The sequence below is a fragment of the Astyanax mexicanus genome, chromosome 15 (assembly GCF_023375975.1).
Source record: "Astyanax mexicanus isolate ESR-SI-001 chromosome 15, AstMex3_surface, whole genome shotgun sequence".
NCBI lineage: Eukaryota > Metazoa > Chordata > Actinopteri > Characiformes > Acestrorhamphidae > Astyanax > Astyanax mexicanus.
In genome coordinates this window covers 18407297-18427249 of record NC_064422.1, presented here as the reverse complement: position 1 = coordinate 18427249, position 19953 = coordinate 18407297, and the positions used below count along the sequence as shown (strand labels likewise).

The 19953-nt window shown below is 39.5% G+C and overlaps 1 protein-coding gene across 3 annotated transcripts in view; it reads left to right on the top strand.

Moving 5' to 3' along the window:
- The window catches only part of LOC103043993 (C-terminal-binding protein 2), a 126087-nt gene that overhangs the window by 86711 nt on the left and 19423 nt on the right, over window positions 1–19953 (top strand). The window contains exon 1 of one of the 3 annotated variants that reach the window (XM_022666039.2): window positions 11154–11251. The exons of the other annotated variants lie outside the window; for them this stretch is intronic. Coding sequence (XP_022521760.1) covers window positions 11215–11251 — 37 coding nt within the window. The 5' untranslated portion in view covers window positions 11154–11214. Of the gene's footprint in view, window positions 1–11153; window positions 11252–19953 lie in introns of those variants that run through there. 3 annotated transcript variants of the gene reach the window in all.

Here is a 19953-nt window from a genome sequence, read left to right as displayed (position 1 = left end):
TCAGCCACCGCAATGACCTCTACACCCAGCCTCAGGGTATAAACATGGATTCCCACCTCATGCAGCAGCCTGCAAGTGCACTGCAGGCCATCTCTCCAAGAATGGGCGAGTTCCTCGGCCGCCGACCGAGCAGTGCACCTTCTCAGCATCTCTTAGAAACTACTACTTATCCAGGAGTACGCCCACTTGGGGGGCTTCCGGTCAGTCCTGGAGCATACAACACTGCTCTGCCTCAACCACGACCACTAACCATGTACAACGCCCATACTGGTCTTGCCATGTCAGCTCTCCCCTTGCAGCAGCAGTCAGGAGTTCCGGGTACCACTGGTCCAGCACCTAAAACATTCTCGGGTACATACACGCCCATGGAGCTAATGAAGAGAGCACCCAGTCTCCCTCATCTGCCCCAATCTGCCCAAAGCCCTCACCACAGCCCCCAGCTGTTGCGGAAAGGAGCTGTCCCTGTGGAAAGTGCTGTCATGCCCGTGGCCTCCTCCACATTCCAGGCTCAGACCCTTAACCCGAATAATAAGATGACAAGACGTACAGGACCTCCGGTCATCGTTTCCACCATGGCTTCACCAGATACAAGTAAACAGCCCTTCCTCTCCTTCCTACTGTTCCATGCTTCTTTTCTGTCTCTGCTTTACCTTCTAGCTTGCACTTTTGTGTATGTTTTTGTTGCACTTTTGAGTGTGGTCCTCAAGGTTCTAGATCTAGGCCCTTCATGGCTAGATCTACGCTTTATGGTCCATCATTAATGCATTAATGCGTTCCCTGCTGTTCTGCCATGCATAAATTATGCCTTTAACATGAAATGGATCTCTTTGTTTGGAGGAGAGGCTTGGTGGGAGGCTTTTCCAATGTTTTTTGTGTTTATGTTTTACAGCGTTTAAAAAGTGACACTTGTGAAAGTCGTGCTAACGGCAAACGTTGAAGTTGGACGTGAAAAGCAGCTTTGCCTAAGAGCTCTGTTTTTAGACTTTAACTCTATTTATACACTCCGTGCAGTGTGAGTTTTGATCCGGGTGCCCTTGGGATTCTGGTTTTAGAGATCTCGGCTGAACTTCCTGAAATGCTTCAGCGGACTCGCTTTACAATTTTATTATGGAAATTGGAAAGCCCCTCTTTAGCGATGGACTGAATATATGTTTGAGTTTTCATCCCTCTTTGTTCATGCGAGTGTGTGTGTGTGAGCTCTATGTGTGTTTCATTTGCATTTGAATGAGAATATAAGAACAAGAAGATCCCGTTCATAGTTCGCGGTTCAGATCTGATGCAACATCTTAGGCCCATCTTCAAAGCTCTGGCAAGCGTATGCTGTTCTATCTTACATGATTTGATGTTTTGTTAATGGTGGAACCGTTTCAAAATGTTAATGTCTCACATTGACTGGAGATCTTTATAACTAATGATGTGCTGCAGCCCAGTATGTATAGAAGACAAGCTGTTGATTTAAGATAGTGTATTTTGTAAAAGCTGTGGCTCGTTATTGTTCAAGAAACTAGCAAAGCTCAATTCTTAGTTCTTGGCCTAATTGCTGCTCTTTTCAGGGCTTCCATGCAAACATTTCTCAGAATAATGCACAATTCTGAAATTTTGGCAGAAATAAAATCTGAAATAGATAATGTTTTCATCCATTGCAGTTTCACAAAGAATTTTAAGATAATGTAAAGTAGGCTAATGTGGTTAAGTGTGACAAAACAAGCAGAATGGAGAAATATATATCTCAGTTGGTCAAGTTGGTCCCTAAACATTTGAGATCGCAAGCAAACAATCACCTGTATTAAACAGTTTATTTAATTTTGCCATAATGAAACCAACCTCTAAAAGTCTTTTTGAGCTTTACACTGTGTGTTGTATAGGGGTTGTATCAGGCTGTAGCCTATGTAAAGAATAAGGACAGTATATAATAATATAGCAGCATAGAGTAGTAAAAGGAGTAGAAGGTAGTATCGGTTAGCACAGGGTTGTATAGGGAGTGTAGGTTAGTATAGTCTAGCATAGGGCAGTATTACGTAGTATTAGAAGTGGATAATATTTATAATTATAGTTAATGTAGGGGATTATAAGGTGATATGATTATGGAGTATAGGGTTGTATAGGAATTATATAACAGCGTAAAGGAGAATGTAAGAGCATAAGGTGATATAGTGGAGTATAAGTGAATTTAGGTATGTATAGGGAGTGTACAGGGTAATGTAGGGAGTATTGATTAGTATATGGTTAAATAGGATAGTATACGTTAATATACAGAGTATAGGGTAGTTAGAGGTGTATAGGGAATAAAGGGGAGTATGGGGTCTGAAATAGGCAGTCTAGGAAACTATAGTGGAGTATAAAGTACTATAAGGAATATTGGGAAGTATAAGGTGGTATAGGGTAGTATAGAGGAGTATAGGTAATATGGGGTAGGGGAGTAATGGACGTTTAGGGCAGTTTACAGAGATTAGGGTATATCATGGAATTTGGAGTACTATAAAGGAGACAAGGGCAGTTTATGGAATGTATGTGAGTTAGAATATAGGGGGAAAATAGGGGAGCATAGTGTATATTGGGGAATTTAGACTACTATAGGAAGTATAGGGAATTTAGGGATCTATATGGAAGTACAGGGTAGTATAAGGCTGTGTGTATCAGGGAATTTCACCTACTATAGGGGAGTATAGGGTAGTATATAGAATATGTATGAGAACTGTATGGGAGTATATAGGGAAGCATAGGGTATATCAAGGAATTTAGGCTTCTGCTGGGCAGTATAGGGACCTATATGGGAGTATATGGTAGTATAAGTGAGCATAGTGTATATCAGGGAATTTAGGCTACTATATGGAAGTTTAGGGAATTTGGAGAGTGCATTGGAGTATAGGGGAGTAAAGTGTAGTGTACACCAGGGAATGTAGGGGGTATAGGGAATATATGGAACTATAACTGTATGGGAGTATAGGGTAGTATAGGAAATTTAGGGAAGTAAAGGGTATGCTAGGGAATTTAGGCTACTATAGGGGAGTATAGGGTATATAGGGAAATATATTGGAGTAAAGGGTAGTATAGGAAATATAGGGAAGCTTAGGGTATGTAAGGGAGTGTAGGCTACTATATGGGAGTATATGGAACTATTTGTGAGTATAGGGAACTATATGGAAGTATAGGGTAGTATATGGAATATAGGGAAGCGTAGGGTATATCAAGAAATTTAGGCAGCTGTTAGGGACAATAAGGAACTGTATAAATGTATAGGGAATGTAGGGAAGCATAGGGTATATCAGGGAACTTAGGCTACAATATACTTAGGGTATATAAGTGACTTTTGGGTATTATATGGGAGTGTAGGAGGGGGGGTCTTTTGCTGTTGCAGAATTCCAATCCCCGCTGGAATTTTGTTTTTAAATATTGTTTTTGATTATGTCAAGCAAATGTTCTGCTTATCTAATTCCCTGACAGCGCAAAGCAAACATTTATGGATTAGAAGCTGTACGACTCTGCATTGTTAGGTCTAATATTAGATGTGTTTTTAGGGATTTGACTGGAGCACTGTCACTCTCTACTTTCCTCCTCTGCTGGCGTAATCAAGTCTTAAACCCTGAAATCCCATTACAGCTAATAGGATACAGAAGGCACTGGTTCTAGGCACAGGCACGTGGGTACACCAGCGCTTAAAGAAGGGAAAGTCTCAGGAAGTGCAGCGGATCTTCTGGGGATTAATGAGGGAAAGACAGATAAGATGTGTTTGGACTCTTAAGAGGTAGAATATATCATTGAAACTATTGGGGCTTTCCAACAAATGACCATATATCATCATTTTTTTTCTTTTGGGAGAAATCATTTCTTTATTATTGGAGGTCATTATTAGTGTCTTTATTAGTGAAGAAATATAAATTTAAATAAAGCACAGAACTTTTTACATTAAAAAACTAAAATGTGCTTTATGTGGATTTTTTTTTCTTATAAAGTAGGTAATACCTAATATGGAGAAATTTATGGTTGTTCATTGGACTGGCTTAAATTGCAACATATTTGGGCAAAATATTGACAGGGTTAAGTAAAACAGTTGTATGTGTTCATTTGCACATTTCTTTTTTTTTGTAATTATATGTTTTATTGTATTATTATATGTATTATTGACTTTTACAAACATTACAGTTGTATCAGAACCTATTTAAAATCTCTTGCCACATCAGTATTAAAGGAGGTTAACATAGTATTTAAACTGAAATAGATAAAAGACAAGTTTAATAAAAAATAATAGTAAGACAGGGCAAAAAAAAAAAAAATATATATATATATATATATACAGTTGTGGTCAAAAGTTTACATACACTTGTAAAAAAACATAATGTTATGGCTGTCTTGAGTTTTCAATAAGTTCTACAACTCTTATTTTTCTGTGATAGAGTGATCGGAACACATACATGTTTGTCACAAAAAACAGTCATAAAATTTGGTTCTTTCATAAATTTATTATGGGTCTGCTGAAAATGTCACCAAATCTGCTGGGTCAAAAATATACATACAGCAACATTAGTATTTGGTTACATGTCCCTTGGCCATTTTCACGGCAACTAGGCGCTTTTGGTAGCCATCCACAAGCTCCTGGCAAGCTTCAGGTCGAATGTTTGACCACTCTTCTTGACAGAATTGGTGCAGTTCAGCTAAATGTGATGGTTTTCTTGCATGAACCCGTTTCTTTAGCACTGTCCACATGTTCTCAATGGGGTTTAAGTCAGGACTTTGGGAAGGCCATTCTAAAACCTTAATTCTAGCCTGGTTTAGCCATTCCTTTACCACTTTTGATGTGTGTTTTGGGTCATTGTCTTGTTGGAACACCCAACTGCGCCCAAGACCCAACCTTCGGGCTGATGGTTTTAAGTTTTCCTGCAGAATTTGGAGGTAATCCTCCTTCTTCATTATCCCATTTACTTTCTGCAAAGAACCAGTTCCACTGGCAGCAAAACATCCCCAGAGCATAATACTACCACCACCATGCTTGACAGTAGGCATGGTGTTCCTGGGATTAAAGGCCTCACCTTTTCTCCTCCAAACATATTGCTGGGTGTTGTGGCCAAACAGCTCAATTTTTGTTTCGTCTGACCAGAGAACTTTCCTCCAGAAGGTTTTATCTTTGTCCATGTGATCAGCAGCAAACTTCAGCCGAGTCTTAAGGTGCCTTTTCTGGAGCAAGGGCTTCTTTCTTGCACGGCAGCCTCTCAGTCCATGGCGATGTAAAACACGCTTGACTGTGGAGACTGACACCTGTGTTCCATCAGCTTCCAAATCCTTGCAGACCTGCTTCTTGGTGATTCTTGGTTGACTCTTGACCATCCTGACCAATCTCCTCTCGGCAGCATGTGACAGCTTGCGTTTTCTTCCTGATTGTGGCAGTGACACAACTGTTCCATGCACTTTATACTTGCGTATAATTGTCTGCACAGTTGCTCTTGGGACCTGTAGCTGCTTTGAAATGGCTCCAAGTGACTTCCCTGACTTGTTCAAGTCAATAATTCGCTTTTTCAGATCCACACTGAGTTCCTTTGACTTTCCCATTGTAGCTTTTGTAGCTGAGTCTAATCACTGGGTCAAATGAGCCCTATTTAAATGGGCTCATGAGAAGTCAACAGCTGTAGTCAATCAGAATCACTTACAAGAAGTGAAGAGGCCATGACATGAAGCTAATTTGATTGACACAACTCGCTACATCACCAAAATTGACAATTTTTGTTGCTGTATGTATATTTTTGACCCAGCAGATTTGGTGACATTTTCAGCAGACCCATAATAAATTTATGAAAGAACCAAATTTTATGACTGTTTTTTGTGACAAACATGTATGTGTTCTGATCACTCTATCAGAGAAAAATAAGAGTTGTAGAACTTATTGAAAACTCAAGACAGCCATAACATTATGTTTTTTTACAAGTGTATGTAAACTTTTGACCACAACTGTATATATATATATATATATATATATATATATATATATATATATATATATATATATATATATCTGATATGATACTAAAGAAAGAATCACAAATTTTAGAGAATTATTTGTGTCTACTGTGGATTTAAAAAGTGAGTTTCTCCAATTGGAGAAAGTTTGATACCTGTCTCAGCCACACATTGAGTGAAGGAACATTTGTGCATTTCTACTTTGTTATAAATTACAGGCTAAAAATAGAAGTAGTTTGTTTGTTACAACAATAGGATCAACTCATAGGACTCTTTCTCCCAGTTCAAAACAAGCTATTATCCATATTTCCAGCTTGGAATTCAGAATTCCTTCAGCTGAATCTTCTCCAAGGAGAAATTGTGGTTTAGTGTTAATCTCTCACACATCATAGTGTTTCTTATTCTGCGTTCATTATGCATGCAGCAGCCGTGCTGAAGGTCAGTGTTCTTCGTCAGAAGAAGGGTGTTAATAATTGATTAGAGCAGTGTATTGTGGGATTGCTGTGTTGTTTTTGTGAGTCTGTTGGCCTGCTTGAAAGAGAGTCAATAGATTTAACAGACTAGTATAAGTATACAGTGATGTGGATAATGAATCATTGTGCTCCAGGTGATTATGGTACAAATAATTTATGTTTTTCTCCTTGGAGATGTTTTCCTTAAACTAGGGATGCGCTGAATACTTGGCAACCCAAAATATTGTAAAAGTAAGTTTAAAGACAGCATAATTTATATTGAACAGTAACATTAGTTTTTTTGTTTCAGCATTGGTTGCAGATGTTGTGTATCAGAGAGCCAACAAACAGCAGGTTTACAGTGGTATGAAAAAGTTTGGGCAACACTGATAATTATCTTTATAAATCATTGATTGTTCAGATCAGCAATTTTTTATATCATATAGCAGAAGAACACAGTGATATTTCAGAAGTGAAATGACGTTTATAGGATTTACAGAGAGTGTGCAATAATTATTTAAACAAAATCAGGCAGGTCCATAAATTTGGGCATCCTTTTCGTTTTATTGATTTGAATACCTTTAGCACTATTTATTGGAACACAAAATTTGTTTGGTAAGCTCAATGACCCTTGACCTACATACACAGTTAAATTCAATTATGAGAAAAGGAAAAGTTTTTCTCCTCTTTGCATCTTCTCTGAAGAGAAGTTTCCACTGTGAGGAACATAGTGAGGAAATGGAAGACCACAGGCACAGTTCTAGTTTAGACCCGAAGTGGCAGACCAAGAAAAATCTCAGATAATCAGAGAAGAAGGATGAAGAGAACAGTCATAGTCAATCCACAGAGCAGCACCAAAGACAAAGCATCACACTTTACACAAGGAGAGTTTGTATGGGAGAATAATGCAGAAGAAGCCTTTTCTGAGCACATGCCACAAACAGAGTCGCTTGAGGTATGCTAAAGCTAAAGCACATTTAGACAAGCCAGCTTCATTTTGGAATAAGGTTCTGTGTGTGGACTGATGAAGCTAAAATTTTGTTATTTGGAGAGTGGTTATTTATGCATGGTGGAAAAAGAACACAGCATTCCAACACAAACACTTTACTGCTCCCCACAATAAAATCTGGTGGTGGTTCATCATGCTGTGGGGCTGTGTGATCAGTGAATTCAATTCAATTCAATTCAATTTTATTTATATAGCGCTTTTTACAACAAAGGTTGTCACAAAAAAAAAAAACTCCCTTTAAGAGGAAGAAACCTTGGAAGGAACCAAGACTCAGTCCGAGGAACCCATCCTACTCGGGTTGACCCGCTCAGTACAAACAAATAACAAACAACAAACAAATAACAGAACAAAACAGTACAGAGATTTAATGTGAACTATGGGTAATATAACAGGTACTAATTTATGAATATAAGAATGTGATGGGCACAAACTATAGAGCTATGGCTAATACAGAAACAGATACTGAGTGTGTTAATGTTAATCAGTGCAGGGCTGCAGAGCCGGAGAACAACACAGCGGGCAGTGGAGAGCCAGGAAGGTACTGGGAATCTTGTTAAAGTTAAGGAGTCACATGGATTTCAGTCAATATCAGCAGATTCTTGAGAACAATGCTCAAGAATCAGTGAAAAAGTTGGGGCTGGATACTTCAACAAGACTACGACCCTAAACACTAAACACTCCTCATAATCTACTAAAGCATTCATGCAGAGGAACAAACAAGTACAACGTTCTGGAATGATCATCTCAGACCCCAGACCTGAATATTATTGAAAGTCTGTGGTGAGATTAAAAGCAGGCTGTTCATGATCAGAAACCATCAAACCTGACTGAACTGGTGATGTTTTGTAAAGAAGAATGATCCAAAATACCTTCAACCAGAAGCCAGACTCTCATTAGAAGCTATAGGAAGAGTTTAGAGGCTGTTATTTCTGCAAAAAGGATTATCTACTAAATATTGATGTAATGTTTCGGTTGAGATGCCCAAATTTACGCACCTGCCTAATTTTAGTTAAAGGATTATTGCACACTTTCTGTAAATCCTATAAACTTCATTTTACTTCTCAAATATCACTGTGTTGATCTGCTATATGATATATTCAACTGAAATTGCTGATCCGAACAACCAATGATTTATAAAGGAAAAACTGCTGTAGACTGAATGGGTGGAGATATGCAAATGTACTATTGTAACCACACAGAATCTAGAAAAAATTGCGGCATAATGTGAATAAATACGGATTGAGGAGTGAAGCTTTAACAGCGTTTTATGTCCCAATAAAAGAAAATACAGAATATTTTCGATATTCCTGGATTCTGCTCATATGCTTTAGCATTGTTAGCATGTGACCATTCCATTTCTGTTAAAGCCCCTTTCCCCTTATCCCCAGTTTCCCATTTCCCATTTCTTCAAGATAGAAGACATTCTTTCATCTCAACAAGCTCATTTGCATATAGCTGACATTTGTTGGTCGTGTACTTCCTGTCTGATAGTGGCGGACTGCTGCTCGCTTCCGTGCCACGCGTGATCCTTAATTGTGTGTTGCTAGGCAGCGAGGTGGTGTGTGTGTGTGTGTGTGTGTGTGTGTGTGTGTGTGAGAGAGAGGTGGGTGGGGGGTGTTGGGGGTGTTGGTTGTAATCAGATGGAGATAATGGGTCTGTTTAGAGACGGATCCGGGCCGAGAGCTGCGGACGCTGCTGGAGATTCTAGACCGTGTGTATGAACGAGTCTGATCTTTAAAGAAAACCTGGTAAAGAGCTGGAGTGTGATCTGTATCTCCCACTCAGTGTGTGTGTGTGTGTGTGTGTGTGTGTGTTTTTAAAAAAGGAGGAATAAAGGTGTGTAAGCAGGTCAGTGTCTCTGTATGTTTAATTTTTTGCACTGTGATTCTTCCTGGGGACTGGACAAAATATTGATATTGCAATACATCGTATCTTTTTTTTTTTTTTTTTGATTTGATACATTATTAATATGTGTCATCAAATATTGATGTTTTTTATTGAAACATAAATACTCAATGTTAAATTATTGACATTTTAAAGCCATTTTATGCTATTAATATAATGATAATCTAATAATTATGCAATTACAATTTATAGAGCAATATGTTTAGCCAATTTAGAGTATTCAGATTGGAAAAGAATAAAAAAAAAACTGTTTTTAAACTGTAATTACACCAGCTCATCCACATTAATTGGCTCTACTTGCAAATAAAAACATGATGGCCAATAACGATAAAATTATTGAGCTCATGTTTACATACTGTACGAAGTTGATAGGAGTAAATATTGTATTAGGCATAGTGATTACAGTAATAATTCATTTACTTTTAATACATATACATTAAAAGCACTTGAACATACACAATGTAGATCATGTGTGTTCTGATTGGCTAATGAGCAGTCTAATGAGTCGAAACATGCCTTATATCTTTGTTGGTTGCCTTCACCAAAACAAAAGCAGAATAGCAGCTGGTCATCTTCAGTGATGAGTCCCACTTTTTTTGTCTTCATAAAGACAATGGAGGAATCCGTGTATGGAGACTAGGGTTGCACGATATATCGCTTAAGCATCGTCATGGCAATTAAAACAAACAGGTCATGTTGCAATGTTTTGATTCGTAATACAAGAAGTTGATACACAGCGCTGTCTCTGTGTCTGTGTGAGTGACATACTGCTGCTGCCTGAGCTAGAAGCACGAGGAGGAGGAGTAAACATGAGGTAACTGTATGGCCTCCATCCACATGGTTGGGCACGTGCTTGTGAACACACGTGTCGAAAGCTGTGCACCTCAGTCTGGCATAGTTTTTGAGCAGATATTTCCAGTTACAGCTGAGTTCACGCTTTTAATCACTGAAAAATGCTCTTATTTACCTTTTAAAAGCCATTTAAATGCCTGATTAAAGCTCTGCACTGACTCTGACAGCTCTTGACTGGTCCCGACGAGAGAGAGCGCACAGGTGGGGGCAGGGCTGGTGACATCATGGAGCCTGCATTGTTTAACATTGTGATATATATAATCAAAAAAAGAACATTTGCAATGTAAATTGTTCCAAAATCGTGCAGCTCTAATGGAGACAGTGTGCCAGAGTCAAATTTGGGCTTTATTAAAGGTGCTTTAACAGCCTGGCATTTCGTTAATAAGGTCCTGCGGATCCAGTGGCCACTATTTCAGCAGGACAGTGCTTGTCCGCATGCTGCTTCCCTCAGCAGATACTATACTGTTGCCACCTGTATCTACAGACCTGTTCTCGATTGAAAATTTGTAGTGTATTGCTATTAGATGCACCATCAAAACTCCTCCCCTACCAGCAGCAACATTTTCAGGAACTGCATGAGATGGATAATCACAGAACACCATTAGAACATCATTAGGAGCTTCTACATCTCCATGCTGAGATGTTTGGCATGTCTTGTTACAAATAGGTTTACACACATTTTTAATGATAAGTGTGTTTGTATGTATGTGAATGCGTGTCTTGTTTCTACAGCAGGTTTTATTACATTATTAACAACACTTAAGGAGGCAAAGGGCAGCGTTACCACGGAAATGCAGCAGTGTGTGTGTGCGTGTGTGTGTAAGGACAGAGTGGGCGGGGCTAGCAGCCTCTGCTGGATTGTCTTGGTTGGCTAAATCTGTAAGTAGGGTATTAACAAAACCGTTAAATGGTCCGAGCTCTGGAGCTCAGCGCCTCACAGCCCTCTACCTGTTCTAAAGAGCACACACACACACTTAGACAGACACACACACACACACACACTCGCAGAGAGAGAGAGAGAGAGGGAGAGACACGCCCACACAAGCTATGGAATTGTCAATCGCTCGGATGGAAAGCGCTGCAGGTCTGTATCACGTGTTTTGTGTGTGTGTGTGTGTGTGTTTGTGTCTATTTGTGTATGTGTGTGTCAGGTGTAAGGGTTCTGATGACACGTGAGATGCTGGATAATCTGAAGGTATGTCCTTAAACTCCTCTCTGGAGAAGATTTAGAGAAGAGAGGGATGAGCGAGCAGGAGAGAGAAAGAGGGAGAGAGAGAGCGAGATTGCCCCTGCAGGTTTGCAAGGCATGCTGGAAAGCCGGTAGTGTGTGTGGGCGGAGCTAATCAGCTTGTTTGCTGGTCTGGGATAAGGTTTGGGTTTATAGAGTGTTTTATTGATCTGTGTACAGAGCTCCTTTAGCTAAGTGTGTGTGTGTGTGTGTGTGTGTGTTATATAAGCTGTAGGAGATCCTAAAGACTCTCAGTAAGAGGTGTGTGTGTGTGGAGTTCAGCCAATGAGAGGCTCTGAGAGGGTCAGTGCCGGTCCAGACGTTCAGCTATGTGGCTGCTCTTAGCCATTCCACACACTGTCAAAGGCTTTTTTTAGATGCAGTTAGCATCATGCTAATTGGATGGTAATGCACAGTCTTCCCTAATTAGCCTTACAGATGCTCTAACTAAAACTCAATTTGAATGAAGGTCATGCTGTGGATGGTGATGCTAAAGCTATTCAACACAATTTTTTGTGCTGAGATCTGCCCCTGTACCCTCCCATACCCATTTATAATCTTCTATACCTATGTCTACATAAACACACACACACATACATGCCCATACTCCATTCATACCCATACCCATCTGTACAGTGGTTTCCATACCCACCATACACATTACCACTCATGGTACTATAGGCCCAAGGTACACAAACCTGGTCTAGTGCCTCTGCTGGCTGGTTACAGTATGCTGTATAGCTCCACCCATCCCCACTCATGTCATTTGCACATCTAAAATGTATTTCCAGTGTCTAATTCCTACAGTTTGTTTACTCTGTGCTAATATTATCAAACGTTTTTACACCTCATTCTATTAAAGAATGTTTTTTGTAATTTAAAAAAAAGAAAAAATGCTCCGGTGATCCGGTATAACCGTGCTTTAGTCCGGTGGAGGATTGACCAGGAAGAAACAGTAGGATTTTGTCTCTTGCTCATGAATATTCGTCATGCAAACATATCTCTTCTGATTGGCTAACAGCACTGACAGACAACAGTTAGAACCATCTTAATATAAAGATATTTTTTACACTAACAACAGTCTTTGCAATGTCAAAGGTTACTTTACAACATGTGTAATGCCCTAGTAATTATCTAGTCTTAGAGTCTCTGTAAAATGTGAAATCCACTGGAGATCCTATGTAAACCAATGTGAACACACAGAGGTGGGAAGTCCAGGTCTAGAAAGTAAAAATCCACCCTGGGGTTTTGTTGACTGAGATGCAGTAGAGCTGCCCAGGCAGTTGATTTTTACTTTTAACTAGTGTAAACAGAACTGTTCTAAAAATACACCTACCTATTTCAATCGTACTTCGCTGGTGGTGTTCCACAGACAAATTCTAACCATTTGTTCCTTAGCTCTGAATTATTGAGCAAAGCATATGACACTGATGTGTAATTTGCACAAATTACACAGGAACGAACTGCCACGCTGTTCCTAACGCTGTTACCTTCTGTCTGTCGAGATGACGTTGCTACATGGCTTCTGCTCTGACTGTGGAAGGTCGTGAGCCAAGGTGGGCGAGGCCATGAATACTAATTTACGAGTTAATGTAGACATGGGTGATTTTCCTGATTGAATCGTTTATATGAATTTTTTTTTTTTTTTTTATTCTAGCTACTGCAGACATTGGAGGCTAAGGAACAGTTTCATATGCAGCATTCATATACAACTCAGAGAGACCTATAGTATTTCACAAAGAAAAGAACATGAAAAAGTGGATTTTAGCAGAACGACACCTTAAGGATTTAAGTTATTGACATTCTTGGCTGAACAGACCCTCTGTATTACATGGAGTAGCTGAGTTGTAGTCGAGCTGTCAGATAGCTAACTAGGTAGTTAACCATACTATTATTGATCATGTGGGGGTGTTATTATGCTATGAGTCACATTCACTGATGCTCTGTATAAAGCTCTTTGTATTTTTTTTTGGCAAGTTTTATGTTAGCATACATTAGTATGCTGCTTGCATGTTAAACTGGTCAGGTACTGTAATTTGATGTAAAGGTAAATGGTTTGGTGATAAAAAAAAAACTGTGCTTTTACTCTTGAAATTACCGGTCAAACTGGGTATACTTGGGGGAAAAAATTACTTTGATACCACATCATCCACCATTTGCATGGGTTAGAGCTAAGTACGCCACAATCTACAAGCTGATGGATACAGTGATGCTGGTGGCAGCCACACCTCCAGTAGATATTATACTGAGAAATCCCCTTAGCAGTAAGGAAAACGCATTTAATATACCAGGTATGAAAAGATGGGTAAAGTTGGTAACCATTTGTGCCTCTAGTCTTGGCTGTGACAGCCAATTTGACAATCTGGCAAACATTTTTCGGGCTTATGTCTATAGAAGAGAAGAGAAGGTTACCATGCCATCCATGCTTATATACACACACAGTTCTAATCAGCTGGAGAAAGTGATATGGAATACTGTTTCCTGTTTCTGTTTATATCAAACCAAAATAAGTATTTTCTCTTGAATTCCTGATTCTGAGAAGATGACTTGAAACAGAATGTTGGTATATAAAATGAGCTGATGCTCTTGTTCAATGTTGTTCCTGTCTTCTGATTGAATTTCTGTGAAAAATATTGTTGGGTATTATTCTCATTATCTCTCGCTGTGCCGTTTTGAATCACTGCTCTTTAGAGTTCGGATCTGTTGATCAGCGCCGAGTTTCAGTAAAAGCAGGCCAGACTCTCTGCGCTAACTGCGCTGATTGGACTGTTGTGTTCTGGAGTGCGGTTCGTTTATTAGCCCATTAGTGAATCTGTAACTCCTCCCCCTCGCTGTTTACGGCCTGTGTTCCAGTTAACGAGAGGCTTTCTTCTTATCCTGGTGGTGCTGTGTCTAAAAGAGTGAGGGAGCGTGTATAAAGTTACGACTTTTAAACAGAAGCAGGAAATGCTGGAATTCATTGAGCTAAGTGGCTTTCAGACGAGCCTGACTGCTTCTGCATTTTGGTGGTCTGTGATCACTGTGGTCTGCATGTGGCTAACAGAGTGAGGAGTTCTTCTTTTACCAGGCCCCTAAATGTGAGTTTGAATATCATTTCTGTTAAATACCTGGTTTACACTGTAAATCTGCTGCATACTGGGGCCTACTGAATCTCTGCTGCATTCTGGGGCCCACAAAGTTCTGTTAAATACCTGGTTTACACTGTAAATCTGCTGCATACTGGGGCCTACTGAATCTCTGCTGCATTCTGGGGCCCACAAAGTTCTGTTAAATATGTGGTTTACACTGTAAATCTGCTGCTTACTGGGGTCTGCTAAATCTCTGCTGCATTCTGGGGCCCACAAAGTTCTGCTGCATACTGGAGTTTAATGTAAATCTACTGCATGCTAGGGTACACTAGGGTACAAGGCATTTATTGCATGCAGTTCACTATAACTTTATACCCGTGACTTCTGGATACTGGAGTAAACTGTGGTTTAGCTGTACTGTACTGTATCTCTATAGTTGTAGAGTTTTGTCTGCATGCTTGGGCTTATTTTATCTGTATGGCAAGGATTCCTTGTTGTAGTTCTGCATACTGGCGCCCACTGTATTTCAGCTGCATACTGGGACTTACTGTGTCTTTTGGACAAAGCCTGCTGCATACTGGGGACCACTTTGTTCCAATGTAGCTCTGCTGCATGCTGGGATATTATATAGCTCTTGGGTTGTTATGCTGTAGTGTCTCTGCCAGGTCAGATGGATTGTGTCCCACAGTAGAGGCGGAGAGAGAGCCAGGAGTGTAGAACACTGCACATCTGGAGCCCACCTGCAGCTGGACCTCTGTTATCCTCTTTCTTTCTCTCTCTCTCTTTCTCTCTCTCTTTCTCTGTCTGTATGTAATATATCACAGATTTTTTGATGGTGACGATATACATACATTTATGCATACATACGCTGAGGTGACAAAGGTCATGGGAAAACAGTATGTCAATTAATCATGAAGACTTACCCCAGGGTAGGACTGCAACGATTAGTCGATATAATCGACAATGTCAACTACAAATTTAACTGTCGACTAATAGGGCTGTAAAGATTAGTCGTTATAATCGACAATATCAACTACAAATTTAACTGTCGACTAATAGGGCTGTAACCATTGGTCGATATAAACGAGAGTGTCAACTACAAATTTAACTGTCGACTAATAGGGCTGTAAAGATTAGTCGTTATAATCGACAATATCAACTACAAATTTAACTGTCGACTAATAGGGCTGTAACCATTAGTCGATATAATCGACAATGTCAACTAAAAATTTAACTGTCAACTAATAGGGCTGCAACGATTAGTCGATATAATCGACAATGTCAACTACAAATTTAACTGTCGACTAATAGGGCTGCAATGATTAGTCATTATATTTGACAATATCAACTACAAATTTAACTGTCGACTAATAGGGCTGTAACCATTGGTCGATATAAACGAGAGTGTCAACTACAAATTTAACTGTCGACTAATAGGGCTGTAAAGATTAGTCGTTATAATCGACAATATCAACTACAAATTTAACTGTCAACTAATAGGGCTGCAACGATTAGTCGATATAATCGACAATGTCAACTACAAATTTAACTGTCGACTAATAGGGCTGCAGCGATTAGTCGTTATAATCGACAATGACTACTACTAATTTAACTGTCGACTAATAGGGCTGTAACGATTGGTCGATATAAACGAGAGTGTCAACTACAAATTTAACTGTCGACTAATAGGGCTGTAACGATTGGTCGATATAAACGAGAGTGTCAACTACAAATTATCTGTCGACTAATAGGGCTGTAACGATTAGTCGTTATATTCGACAATGTCAATTATAAAAAAGCTAGAAACAGGAGCCATAACCACAGCAAGCAGAGATAGAGGACATAGCAAAAATAATAACTGAATAATCGGAAAACTAATCGACAGATTAGTCGACTACCAAAATAATCATTAGTTGCAGTGCTATCGACTAATCATTACTTTGTAACAGTACCACATTACACAAAGTGCTGGGGACATAAACACAATAGGAGATGGGTAAATAAATCACTCAATCACTGAGTGTCTCCAAAAGTGCACAAACTCAACAGATTACATATTTAATCACTAAATATTAGTACTTTCCATGTTTAAACAATATCTAGACATTTAAATGCCTTTTAAATCTCATGTTCAGCTGTTTCTATTGTTTTTATTGATGGAGGACATGGCAGAAAAATAATAAAATAAATAAAATAAAAAAAATAATCATCAGATTAGTCGACTACCCAAATGATCATTAGTTGCAGCCCCACCCTAGAGGATGCCCACATCTGTATATGTTGTGAGGTGTTCTCTTGTGAGTGAGTTGAATTATGGGTGTTAGAGTGAGGACTGATAGTGGGTACAGATGAATGGGATGTAATGATGCATGGTACCCCTACACATGACCATCTAGTTACCTGTAAAGTTCTAAAAGGAAACCAGTGGGTTAGCTCTTGACTCATACTTACCTGGGTGAGTTCATCCTCTGTAGAAGGGGAGGGGTCTAAAGAACATGAAAGAAAGGAAAGGGAACATGTGCATTATTAATTGTGTATATGTGCTAATGTACTAATGAGGTTTTGTAGAACATTTGGAATTTGTTTGATTTTACCTTTGCCCATATTCTTTGTTAATTGTAGCTTTTTTGTGTGTTTTCTCATTATATAACTTACCTGTTGTCAATCATTGTAGATTTGGGGGAGGGGCTTAGAGTAGGAATACTTACCTAAAATAGAGGTTGGGAGAGCTTAAGATTTTTTATGGCTTTTATGACTTTTTTTAGTCTTATACCTTTGATGAGAGGCTCTTTGTTTTCTTTTGTTTGTTTGTTTGTTTGTTTTTCTTGCACTGGTGAAAATATAAATTTAAAACTCAAAAGGATTTCCCTGCCTTCACGCATTTTTCTTTTTTAAGGTCATTTGTCCAAAACTACCCATATAGTTTGTTTTTTTTTGTGTGTGTTTTTTTCTGGAGATCTCTCAGTATTGATAAGGGGCACTTCATCACATGGGACATCTCATTCCTGAAGTTGTGTGGGTATTTTTCATATAGAGAGGGATGTCTACTAGACTTTGGTCTAGATCATTGCTATGAGGATTTGATTCAATTTGGCAACAAGTGTCAGGTCAGGGTGTTGGATGATCACAATTCCATCTCATTCCATCCAAAAGTATTAGCATGAGCTTCATTATTCCAGAGAAAACAGTTCCACTGCTCCACAGATCGATGCTGGGAGCCTGACGTAAGTAAGCACGGTGTCAATAGGCTCATATTGTTGCTCATATCTGTTTCAGTGTCCTATTCTGTTGGCAGTATTTCTCTGAAGGGACTATACACAAGCTGTGTGTTTATTTTTTATGCTAATTCACACATCTGTATCAGCAATGGTACAACTATCTGCTTTTTAGCTGTACTTCAGTCCACAGCGCCCCCTAGTTGACTGACTACATTCTCTCACTAATTCTGAAACCCCAACTATGAGTACACTGGGAGGGAGATGCCGACTAAGTGGTGAGGGGTCCCTGAGGACCAGTTAGAGACACACCAGAGTACACTGTGCTAACCCTAACACACACACACACACACACTCACACACATGCTGCTCAGAACATTTTAACATCTGTTTGCACTCTGGCTCTGTGTAAGTGTCACTGTGTGTGTCTTTGTGTGTGTGTGTGTGTGTGTGTGTGTGTGTGTGTTTGTGTGTGTGTGTTTGTGTGTGTGTGTTTGTGTGTGTGTGTTTGTGTGTTTGTGTGTGTGTGTGTGTGTGTGTGTGTGTTTGTGTGTGTGTGTGTGTGTTAAAGGAAGGATTATCTGCATTGTGAGTTAATGGTGAGAAGAAAGTGAGTGCATGAGCAGAAGGAGTAAGTAAATCTTGACAGAGTTTGTAGAGACAAATATTAAACGATTTGTAGGTGCAAGAATGTATATAATTGATAATTAAGCAATTTGTTATTATGACTATTCCATAGTTCTATTAACGCTGTTCATTAAAAGTTTTTGAGTTAAAGAGAATGAGAGAGAGCATTATTTTGTTTGAATGTAAACACTGCGCAAGTTAAAGTTCCATTGCTGCACTGTTTGGCTTGTAAGCGCTGCCTTGTTGCCTGGTTACCTGTATGTAGAGAAGTAATACATGTAGAGCTTCAGTTACAGTGCATAACCTGCTGATAATGGCACTTATAGAATGCCTCTCAGCCAATCACATTACAGGGTCTTAGCCTCAAGCCCATTTCTATTAACATTAAGCCATGATTGCGTTGTATGTATTTTAAACATCTGTATTTATCTATTTGATGGGGTCCTGTATGTGTTTTATGGAGCAGTGTTTGCAATTTTGAAGTCCTGGGTATGAGGTTATGGATTCATTTAATGCCCTGTATGCATTTTAATCAGTCCAGTATGTGTTTATTTCACTTAGTTGAATTGTGTCTAAGCTATTGAGCTACACTTTAACCCTTTAATTTAGGAAATAATAACCCTTTAATTTAGGAAATTTAATATACACTGAGCTTTATTATATAATTTAGACATGTTAACATTTATGTCATTAGGAAGGGCAAATATGGTCTTACTGTTTGGTTGTGTGGTTAACATGTGGTTAATATGTTTATACTAGATCATGTAGCAAGTTGCGTAATAAGTGAGCCATTAATTAACTATTATTTAGTTTATATGTTTTTAATCAGAGTTTATTTTATAGCAGTGGTTAATGTGGTAGTGCTGGTTGGCGTGGCAACTGCATCCCTGGCCAACCTGTTATCATGGATAGTCACCGGGCAACTGTGGCTTGTAGTTGCTAGGTAACCTGAGACAGCTGTTACAAGAAAGAAAAAACTGGATACGTGGTGTAGGACTGTGTGTGTGTGTGTGTTTTTGTATGTTTGTGTGTGTATTTCTTAACCTTCACTTTTGTTATTTTTATGAGTAGTAATTTTATTAGAAGTAGCAATAGTAGTGGTAGTAGTAGCAGTAATTATTTAATATGTTCTGTAATTGTGTGTAAAATATATTGAAATTCTAAGGAAAGTGTGTGTTGGGCGCTAGATGTTGGGCACTGCTTATTTGCCACAGAATGTCGGACGCTGGATATTGGGCGCTAGAGGTTAGGTCCTGCATGTTTGATGTTTCGTGTTGAAATCTGGGTATTTGGCGCTGGGTGTTGGGAACTGGATGTTTGGCACTGGATGTTTGGCACTGGGTGTTGAGCGCTGGGTGTCTGGCGCTGGGTGTCGGGCGCTGGGTGTCGGGCGCTGGGTGTCGGGCGCTGGGTGTCGGGCGCTGGGTGTCGGGCGCTGGGTGTCGGGCGCTGGATGTCAGGCGGTGGATGTCAGGCGCTAGAGGTAATGTCCTGCGTGTTTGCCACTGCGTGTTTGGTGCTGGATGATGGATGCTGGAGGTTAAGTCCAGCTTGTTGGGCGCTGGAGGTAGGGTGCTTGATGTAGGGTGCTTTGTGTTGGGTGCTGGAAGTTAAGTCAAGCGTGTTGGGCACTGTGTGTTGGGCACTA